A 10404-nucleotide genomic window follows, 5' to 3' on the forward strand; every position below is an offset into this window, starting at 1 on the left:
GCTCGCGAGCAGTACCCTGCCCCGCTCGGGCGGCCCGTGGGCTCCTCGTACCCCACCGCGTACCCGGCCTACGTGAGCACCGAGGTGGCCCCGTCTTGGACCTCTGGACCCTTGGACGGCAGCGTCCTGCACAGCCTACAGGGCCGCCCGGCTGGCCTCCCGGGCCACAGGGCCACCTTCGGTGAGTACGGGACTGGGAGGTGGCTCCACTGACTGGGGTCCTGGGTGCTGGCCGTACTGGGGTGCAAACCCGCACCCTACGAAATGCACCCTCCAGAGGCAGGGCTTTCCCAGCCGGGTCCGACACCGGCATGGGGCGGGCCCAGAACCCCCGGGACCTGGAAACCTGGACGGAACGCAGCGGCTGTCCCCCCCAGATGAAAACCCCGTCCTGAGTTTCTTTTTACACACCTCGATATTTGTACTTTTCATCCATCCGAACCCAGTATTCTGGGATCGAGCCGTTTAGAGCCTACATGAAACGTTTTTAGGAAAAGTTTTGGAAATGATTATTTTTTGAAGCTCAGAATACCGGTTTATCTAAGTAAACCACCACATTCATCTCTGTTCTAGAAGGTTTATGTATTCTAATTTGAGACCCAGTTGCAGTCGCTCTCCAGGGTATAAATTTGAGTAATCAGACTCCAGGACTCCAGGCCCTTAAAGCGGAGAGGTGCTCCGCTTCCCTCCCTCCCTCCCTCCTGAGTCGAGGGCGACACCGGCTCTTTCTCACCCCACCCTCAAAACTGAGGGCCACGCCTTCTTTTGCTGCCCAGTCTTTTAGCCTACACCCCGCCCCCAGCCCCTCGGCGCAGGAAGCGGGATCCACTTGGCCGGGCCGCCAGGGCGCCCCACGCCTGGCGCCCACCCCTGGCCAGGCGATGATTGATCCCCGCCCCGCCCCCACCCGGCGCCCAAGTGTCTCCAGCGCCTGGCCAGGTCTGCTGGGGGCCAGGAGTCCTCGCCCCAGCAGCTCAAGTGGAAGGACAGTGCTGAGACCGTGCAGGCCGACGGTGACGGGATCCCGCGATCCGGTTCGGCCTCACTGCCACTGCCCACCCTCCAGATCGACCCACTTTGCAGAGGACAAGGCCCTCGTCCTCTGCCAGTGTAGATGCTCCTGCCTCCCCCGCGAATTAAAATTTCCAATGCTGCTGCTGGATCCTGTTCAGAGCGGGGCAATTCCCTGCCGCCTGCCCCGAGGTTGGATTCATTCACCCTCCCCCCACCTTTTAAAGCAGCCCTGAGGCGTGATTGAGACCTGGCATGAACTTCACTGTATGTAAACTTAAACTTGAAAAAGAAAGGTAAAGTAGATTTTGAAGCAAAATAAGATAAAGGCACAAAAAGGAAGGGAAGGAGAAGGTGCTGTGGACATGGCGGCTCCCAGGAAGGGGCAGAGCCTCACCCAGCAGCCACCCGCCTTCCCGCAGCGGCCGACCTCCTGGAGGAGTTCCCCGGCGAGGGGCGCGAGTGTGTCAACTGTGGGGCCCTGTCCACGCCGCTGTGGCGCCGGGACGGCACCGGCCACTACCTGTGCAACGCCTGCGGTCTCTACCACAAGATGAACGGCGTCAACCGGCCCCTCACGCGGCCGCAGAAGCGCCTGGTGAGTGAGGGCAACCACAGGGCAGGAGGGGGCGGTGCTTCTGCGGCCACGGCCGGGGCGCCAGTGGGGCCCCAGGAGGCCCAGGCGGGGTGGCCGCGCCCGGTCCACTGTCATGGGCCCCCTGGTCTGGGGGCCACGCGCCCACACTGTCTGCGGGGTCTCCCAGAAGAACTCGGCTGTCCCAAGTTCGGCCCTGAACCTCCTGGGCAGGGGATCACTCTGCCCCCGCTGAGGGCTCAGTCCTGCGGCTCCAAGGGGCTTTGGGCTGGCCAGGTCGGGGGGGGGTGGGGTGCAGAGAGGCAAGGTGACCTGACCCCAGGGAGGGGACTGGAGGGGAAAGTGGCTACTGAATGCTGGCTTTGTCGGAGGACGTTGAATGTTACGGGGGAGGGACCCTGGGCCCGTTGCCTCTGATACCGCGAGGATGGGACGAGACCAGGTCTGTGGCTGTTCCCTGGGCGAAACTTGTTTTCACTTTTGGTTTCTTCTGCTGTATGGCTGGGTAGCGAGTAAGGGACTGGGAGCCCGACTTCTGCCCCCAGCAGGGCAGAGTCCCAGAAGCAGCATAAAGGTTTCAGGGTCCTTTGTTCTCTACCATTTCACAGGCAAATTTTGATGCTCAAGTAATTTTGCAAGTAAGTGGCAGGGCCCGCCGATGTGGGCCAGCTGTCCAGTCAGTGAGGCCACGGTGGCTCCCGGTTCCGGGTCCGGGCAGGGTTTTGTTTCTGGGCTGATGCTGGTGTGAGCCCTGTAGGGCCAGGCGGCTGGTTCCGGTGTGTCGGGCCCCGAGGAGTGTGGAAGGGCTTTCCATGGCTGACGCTGTGGGATGGCCGTGCCGTGGCTGCTGGCCTGGGCCACGGGGCGGTCAGGTGCTGGCCTTTACTGGAAATTCGAAGGCCCGGCTATGGCAGCGCCGGGGCCAGACGCTTTGGGGCCCCAAACTGGGTGGGCAGGAAGCAGGACTGACTCGGTCCGGCAGCTTGAGGGCAGCCGCTGTTTTTCTTCCTCTGATCTGGCCTGGCATTTGGGGCTCTGCGGCTCCCCCAGCCTCCCTCCACCCATGCTGTGCCTCTAAGAGGAAGGGGGGGCCTCAGAGTCCACGTCACCCCAAGTCTCGTCTCTGCCCCTGTGATCATGCCCCCAGCCCCAGGCATGCTGCACCGGCCTGATATCTGGTGTGGCCTCAGGGAAGGGGAAACTGAGGCCAAGGGACAGGGTCCTGGGGGCTGCGTGCGACCCAGACCTGACCCCGAGCAGCAGGCCGGTCCCCTCCTCTGGCTCCCTGCACTGTCCCCGGGCCAAGCCCTAAACTGGGTGCCAAGGATGCACTGCTGAACGGGAGATGCAGGGCTCCCTGCCTCTACCCACACCCCTCGCGGGGCTCAACTCCCAGCAGAAAATTCCTGACCTTGGGGGTGGGCGGGCCAGGGCCACCATCTCCACCCTGAGGCGTTTACCGTCACATAAGCCGGATGACCACCCCGGGCTCCGAGACACTGAGTGACTTCCCTGGGCATGCAGCCCGCTGGCGGCCAGCCCTGGGCTCGGACCAGGACTGTGGCCTCAGGCTCCCACGAGGGCCCCACGAGGGCTGAGACCCTGCTCCTGCCCTGGGTCTTCTTGCCCAGGCCCCTGTGAGATGAATTCAGGGACTGCCCCCTTGCCTGCTGGGAAGGTCAATTAGACGGCGTGTGCAGAGCACTTGGACGGCCGTGGCCGGTATGGTAGGGCCGGGGTCAGCCGCTTGGCCTGGCGAGGCCCGTTTCGTAGTCTGAGGACGTGGGATATTTAGCTTTGGGGGGCCCCCAGGGTGAGGGATCCCTGCGCACCTGCTTGTCTCCCCGAGGCCTCAGGATCGGCCCGGCCCTGGACACCCCCGAGTCCAGGCCCACTTGGATCTGATTGTAGAACATGCCAAGGAAGCGTTTGCCTAGTGGGGCTGGGCCCGGGGGATTTCTCAGGGCCCCTCTGCTCCCTGTCTCTCCTGAGCAGCATCCAGGGGGGGTCCTCTGACTGGCTGCGGGGTGCCCACCTGTCACTCAGGGCAGGCGGCCCCGCGGCCTGCCCGGTGGCTGGTCCTGGCAGGGCCAGGCTCGCTGTGAAAACCCTGAGATTCTTGGAGTCCTGAGACCAGAGCCCGGGTCACGTGCTCCTGGCCATGGGGGCTGGGCCGGCCACCCCAGACCTGCCCCCGCTCCAGTGCCTCGCCCTCCTTCGCGTGCGGGCAGAAGTGACGCCCCAGGAGGGGCCCCTCCAGGAAGAACTGATCCTCCCCTCTTGCAAATAATTCCAAACGTCCTAGAAGTGTGTCACCAAGGATACAGGAACGTGACGATAACAAGCGTGCGCCCCCCTCCCGGTAGGAACCTGTCTTTTTTACCCTTTGCCTCCCGTGTGCATGCTCGGTCACAGGCTGGGGGGTTACACCTTCGACCCGAGGCTTCCATCAGTGTAGACGAGCAGGGAGGGTGGTCCTGTCCCTGTGGCCAGGGGCTCTACGAGCGCCCCTCGGCCCGGCCTGACCCCGAAATGTTGGAGCCCAGCAGCCAGGGTCCGCGGACGGCAGGCCTGTTAGCCCGAGGCCGGTTCTGACGCCAGCTCCAGGACGTGGCCGGCGCATCCTTCGAAGGCTCACCGACCCGGGTGCTCCTTCCTGCACAGCCCGCCTCACAGACTTGTGTCCTCAGCACGCTGTGCCCCGAGCAACGCCAGGCTCCCACCGTCCATCAGGTTAAGTGTCCCCACGTCTCCCCCGCCAAGAGCACCTAGAGGACCCGTTTGAAACGGGAGCATCTCTGCGGCTCCACCACCTGCAACCTTTACTTTCCCAGCCGCGTCGCTGCCCTCTGCTGTCCCATGCCCCCGCCTCTCCGCCAGCCCCCCACCCAGCTCTGCGCTGCCCACGGCCCTGATTCCCCTGGTGTCCGGACGCTCGCGGAGCCTGGAGCTCAGGCTGGCTCTGCTGCTGGCTTTGAAGTTGCACTTCTTTTGAAAAGAACAGACCAAAAAAGAAAAACAAAACGAAACCTGGAGAGGCCTGGCAGTTAAGGGCCCTGAGAGTGGCCGGGCCTGGCGGTCTGTCCCGACCGCGAGCGAGGAAGGACAGAGGGGGGTTCCGTGCATCCAGGGGGTGCGGGCAGCCCCGGGGACGTGGCCGCTGAGTGTGTTCAGCCGAGAAAGGAGGTTCTGTCCCCTGCGGGACCACCCCCGCACCTCTGGCCCCTCATTGTCTGAGCCTCAGTTCCCCCCGTAAAACGCAGGCAGCTGAGGGGATGGAAAAAGACACAGGAGCGAGCACTGCGAGAGTTTTTTCAAGGTCATTCTTTTTTCCCATTTTCTTGATTTTAATCTAATTTCTAGTTTCTCGATTTTAATTTATGCTCGCTGGAGAGAGGTTCAAATGTGGCTTCCAGATTCCCCCGCACCCCCAGGGTCTGGGTGATGGGTTCACACCACCTGGGCTTGTGTCCTGCCTACACGCGGTCCAGCTGCTGTAGCTTCTCCCCAGGACCCACAGCGGTGTATGTACCTCCACTGCTTCCACAATGCACGGGCGACCGTGGGGGACGCTTGGGGTGCACGTGTGTCTGCGCTCGTGCCCACATGTGTGCAGCCTTGCGGGCGTGCTGTTGGAAACAGTGCTGATGTGAAGCCTTCGCGTGGGTCTCTTTACACCCTCGTGGGAGTGTTTCGGTAGGAAGGATTTTAGTAGGAAGTGGCCTGACGGCCGGCCAAGGAGACAGCATTCCTGTGATTCCTACAGGAATGATGCTAAAATTTTGGGGGAATGTGAGATGGCAATGTGAACTCGAAGGGAGCAGCTGTTGGTAAAAGACCCTGAGGGTCCCAGCTGGATTGGGAGGAGGGGCCTCAGGCCATGGTCCCCTCCTTGGTCTGAAGGCACAGCTGGAGTTGGGGACCGCGATGGGGCCCAAGAAGGTAGGTTAGGGTCACCAGATAAAATACAGAATGCACAGTTAGATGTGAATTTCAGATAAACAACGAATAGCGTTTTAGAATAAATATGTCCCAAATGTTGCATGGGGCATACTTACAGAAAATATTTACTACTCATCTGAAATTCACATCTAGCCGGGCATCCTGTTTGTTTGTTTGTTTGTTTGTCTGTTTGCCAAATCTGGGAACGCTGGGGAGGTCCCAAGGCCTCCTCCCACCTTAGGAAGATGGATGGATGGGGGTCAGGGGATCCTGGGCCGGGGCAGGCAGCAGGGCTGGGAGTGGGCTCCGGGAGAGCAGGGGGCCTCCATGGGGACACAGCTCCCGGCAGCCAAGAGGCAGGTGGAAAGGAGAGAAGGGAGCAGAGCGGGGGAGATTCGAACTGTGTCTTTCTAGACAAGATCAGGATGTGGCCGCCGTCTTCCCAGGGAGGCCCTCCGGCCGGGGGCCTGCTCAACCCCAGGGCCAGGGCTCCTGCCTCAGAGTGTGTCCCACCATCCGTCCCTTCCGCTTCTGCTGGGCCTGGGCCAGCCGCCAGCTCTCTCCATTCCAGCAGGTGCACAGGTCCCACCCCTAGGAACCCTGGGGAGACCACTGGAGGTGCGGGCCAGGCTGGATATCAGCCGCCACACAGCCGTGGCCTAGAGGCCGCCGGCCAGAGCATGGGGTCTCCCCAGCCAGGCCGGGAGCTCCCGCCCTGCCCTCCCTCTGGAGCCTCCAAGGCCTCATCCCTTCCTTGTCTTGTGGCCCTTTTGTTCCGGATCCTGGGGCAGAGTCCTGCCTGGAGACCGAAGGCCGAGCCTTAGATTAAACAGGGCTCAATTCCCTGGAGCCTCTGGCGGCAGCCTGGGCCTGGGGGAGGGGAGGGCGAGGAGGCGTTTCCAGCTCTGCATTTTCTTGGGAACGGCTGGTGCCGGGGGTTCCAGACGGGCCCCACTCTCCCTCCCGGGCCGGTCACAGGGAGAGCCTGTGCCCTCAAACAGCTGACAGCCTGGGGGAAGGGAGTGGGCATGAGACAGTCGGCAAGGCTGGCAGCTCCCGCAGTGCAGAAGGAAGGACCTCAGAGACGGCAGACAGACGGGGCAACTGAGGCTGCCCCGGAGAGCTCAGCCCTACCCCGGGACAGATTCCTTTTGGGGCTTCTTTCGTCCATCTTGCTTTTGGTGGTCCTCTGGCTTGGTCCTGGTCCGGAGAGTACTGAGGAGAGAACACACGTCCTTGGGACGATTTTGAGTGTGGAGTCTCACGGGCTTCTGTCCTTGTGCCCCGGGGTGCCACTGAAACACCGTAGCGGATGTGACTTGGTCTGACCCCGGCTGCCACGGGGAGGTCGGGGTAAAGACCCTGCATCACTGTGGTCTGGGCGAGGGGGCAGGGGACTGGACCAGGCAGGGGCCGTGCAGATGAAGGAAAAGGTCTGACAGATTCAGGGCATCTGAGGGCAGGGGCTGGGGGGCGAGGGAGGGGCTTTGGGCCTGAGGTGCCTTGGGGGGCCCTGGGCAGCAGAGAGCATCTGGAGCTCCCGGACTGCAGGGGACAGGACCCCACGCACACACCGAAATGGGAGTTGGGCAGAATCCCTGCCTGGGAGTGAGGGACTGGGCTGTGGGAGCTGGAGGACCTTGAGCCGGTGGGAGGACCGGGGTCAGGCCTCCGACAGCTGCTCTCCAGCCAGCCAGCCAGCTCGGCAGAGCCCCTGGACCCCCGGGCTCGTTAGGCCCCGATTCCTGGGTGAGCCCTGTCTGGGTCCCCACTGGGCCCGCACGTGCAGGGAGGTTTGGGGACCTTGGTTGGATACGGACCTGGGAGGTCGGCCTCCGGAAGGTTCTGGAAGGGCCGTCTTGCCCCAGTGGGAAGCATGTGAGCAGCAAGGCAGGGGTGGGCATCGGGGACCCACGGGCATCGGGGAGCCTGGGCTCGAGCCCCAAGTCTTGGGAGGCAAGGCCCAGAGGGACCGGCAGGCCCCCTGGATGTTCAGCCCGGGGCCGGACCCGAGGGCGGCCCTGTGACTCCTAGGGGTGCTGCTGCACCAAAGAAATACGGGGCTAAGCCCAGCGTTGGTTAAAAAGAGGCCGCGACAGACGCCCAGCTGCCTGCCTGCTGGGCTCTTCACGAGATCCTGACCCCACAAGAGGCCTGTGGCAGGTCTGCTGCCACCCCCATTTTACTGATAGGGAAGCTGAGGCCCAGAAGGGTGAAGTGACCTGTCCCAGGGCTAGCAGGGCACCAGGTCGCGGCTCCGAGGAGTCCCGGGCAGGCCTCAGGACCTTAGCGCCCAAAGGCCTTCTCACCCAGCCCCCGACGGCCCCAGCCCCGAGCCCAGCGTCCACCCGGCCCGGCCCGGCGCACCTGCCCCGCTGAGCCGAGCGGCAGGGCCGCAGCCCCGAGCCCCGCTCAGCCCAGCCTCCTGCCCACAGTCGTCCTCACGCCGGGCCGGCCTCTGCTGTAGCTGCACGGGGTGAGTGGGACCCTCCCTGGCCCGAGGCGGCACTGAGGAGTGGGGGGCAGGGGTGTGGATCGGGCGGGGCCTGAGCTGAGCGTGTACGCACCTGTGCACACGTGGCCCCACTGCCTGCACGTGCCCACGTGTTACGGTTAGGCCCGTGGTACAGATGGGCTCACAGAGGCTGTAGCGTCACCGTGGCTTCCCCGCAGCCATTCAGCCGGGGGCAGAGGCTGGACACCCCCAGAGCCCTCCTGGCCTCCCGGCTCCCGGAGGCTGGGGTGGGACGGGCTTCTCCCCACCAGGCCTGGACGAAAGTGCCAAGCCCGGGGGTAGCAGCTCCCCAAACAGGGCCGCAGGAGTGACCAGCTCTGCAGGGCTGAGATCGGAGCAGGTGGCCGTGCAAGAGGCCCCAGGGGTGAGCTCGGACGGGGAGCAGCCGTCCGACTGCTCCCGACCAACCCCACCAGGTACCGCGGCCCCTGGCGATGAAGAAGGAAAGCATCCAGACACGGAAACGGAAGCCGAAGAGCATCTCCAAGACCAAAGGCTCCTCAGGTTCGCAGGCCAGGGCTGTGGGAGGCCGGGAGGGAGCCCAGGCCCTCCAGTGAGGCACACCTTCTCCCTGTGGAATCACTTTGAGTATCTCACATTCCACCATTAGAGATTCACATGTTTGGTGCAAGCATCATCGTCCTGAAGTGCACATACCCCGCATTGTCCTGGGATGGTCTGGTCTGGGGAGGGGCTGGGGTGGCGGGAGTTCACCCAGCAGTGGGGCAGGAGGTCCAGTGGAGGAAGCCACACCCAGCACCTCCAACCCCCCGCATGACCGAGGCAACCAGACCTGGCAGCTTCTGTAAATGCCCTGCCTTCCCTCCCAGGACCCACAGGGAACACCACAGCCTCCCCACCGGCCTCTGTCCCTGACCTGGAGATTTCAGCGGCCACTTTGAAACCTGAGCCCAGTCTGGCATCCCCTTCGTGCCCCGGGCCCAGCGTCACCTCCCAGGTGAGGAGGTCAGGGTGGGATGGGGTGCCCAGAGCTGGCTCCCAGGCCCCTCCTGGGGGACCCCTGGCACCCCAGCCAGGTCAGGGCCCCCACGGGCCCCTGCCGGAAGCTTGGGGCCGGACACGCAGCTGGCCGCTGGTGCCAGGAGCTGACCTGTGGCCGACGCCGGCTGAGAGCCCCTGTTGATCCTCACGAGGGGTCCCCACCCCATTCCAGGGGATGAGGAGGCCCCTTAGGGCAAATCGCCCTGTCACAAGGCTCCCAACCTCAAGTGAGCCGGCCACTGTTTCCGAGTCTCACGCGTGCCGTGTCCTCCCTGCAGGCCTCCACACAGGTGGACAACACCCTGGCCCCCAGCCACTTGGAGTTCAAATTCGAGCCCGAGGACTTTGCCTTGCCTTCTGCAGCCCTGGGCCCCCAGGCCGGCATCGGCGGGACCCTGCGCCAGGAGGCCTGGTGTGCCATGGCCTTGGCCTAGGTCCCCGGGGCCCCCACCAGGACCCACCTTGCTACTTCTTCGCTCCAGCCCAGCAGAGAGACCGCCAGCACGGACGCTGGAAGAGACTGGAGCCAGCCGGACCTGGAGGCCTTCTGTGCAGACGGCAATCGGGCCCCAGAACAGGAGGAAGGCTGGTGGGAGGAGGGCTCGAGCCCCTCCCCGGACAGCAAGGGACCCCCAAATGTAGGGCAAGGCTCTGAACCCTACCGGCCACTCCGGCCATGGCTGACTGGGGCTCCCACCCCCACTTGACTTCTGTCCTCAAGGCTCGCCATCATCACGTTTACGGGTTGCAGGCGTTGGAAAAACCCCACCTTCCTGTTGTGAAACCAGGATCACAGGTGAAATCACTGAGGCCAGGCGGCTAGCAGGGATGAGGAGGGCAGCCCGCTGGGGGGCCTCCTGGCCTCGGGCCGTCCATTTCCCACATTCGACCATAGAGCCACGGCACGGAGACCTTGCCCGCCTCGGAGCACGGGATGGCCAGGGACAGATGTGCAGGCCGCACACTGTACCAGGACGCCACCCGGGGTGGGGGGGGCGTTCACATCGCAGTCATCGTGGACTTGAATTTATTTGGACAGTTTTCCCAGACAGAGCAGTAAAGGGCCTTGTTCTGACTGAATCTGTGGATTGTAACCATTTCTGATGGGCAGAGTCCCCGGGGCCCAGTTCTGACCCACACGGGCACTCTCGGGGCTGGCGGTTGGGTGACCACAGGTCCTGGCTCACCTGGGACTGCCCCAGCAGAATTAGCAATAACCCCGTTTCGCGTACAAAGCCGTCCCCTCCCAGGGCTGGGTGATAAATTAGTCGGGGCGCTGGCTAGGGGCAGCTCTGCCCACGGGGGCTTATGAATGGCTACTGACAGCCCGAGGGCAGAG

General features: G+C 63.7%; 1 protein-coding gene across 1 annotated transcript in view; it reads left to right on the plus strand.

The window, feature by feature from the left end:
• Positions 1-10398, plus strand: part of GATA5 (GATA binding protein 5) — a 10952-nt gene extending 554 nt beyond the window's left edge. Inside the window, 6 exon segments of the mRNA XM_024750155.1 lie at positions 1-181; positions 1434-1609; positions 7984-8063; positions 8449-8567; positions 8894-9021; positions 9344-10398. The exon segment at positions 1-181 is cut by the window's left edge and continues 25 nt beyond it. Of these exon segments, the coding sequence (XP_024605923.1) occupies positions 1-181; positions 1434-1609; positions 7984-8063; positions 8449-8567; positions 8894-9021; positions 9344-9499 (840 nt within the window). The 3' untranslated portion in view covers positions 9500-10398.
• The last annotated feature ends 6 nt before the right edge of the window (positions 10399-10404 follow it).

Source organism: Neophocaena asiaeorientalis, unplaced genomic scaffold (assembly GCF_003031525.2).
Source record: "Neophocaena asiaeorientalis asiaeorientalis breed wild unplaced genomic scaffold, Neophocaena_asiaeorientalis_V1.1 scaffold606, whole genome shotgun sequence".
NCBI classification, from domain to species: domain Eukaryota; kingdom Metazoa; phylum Chordata; class Mammalia; order Artiodactyla; family Phocoenidae; genus Neophocaena; species Neophocaena asiaeorientalis.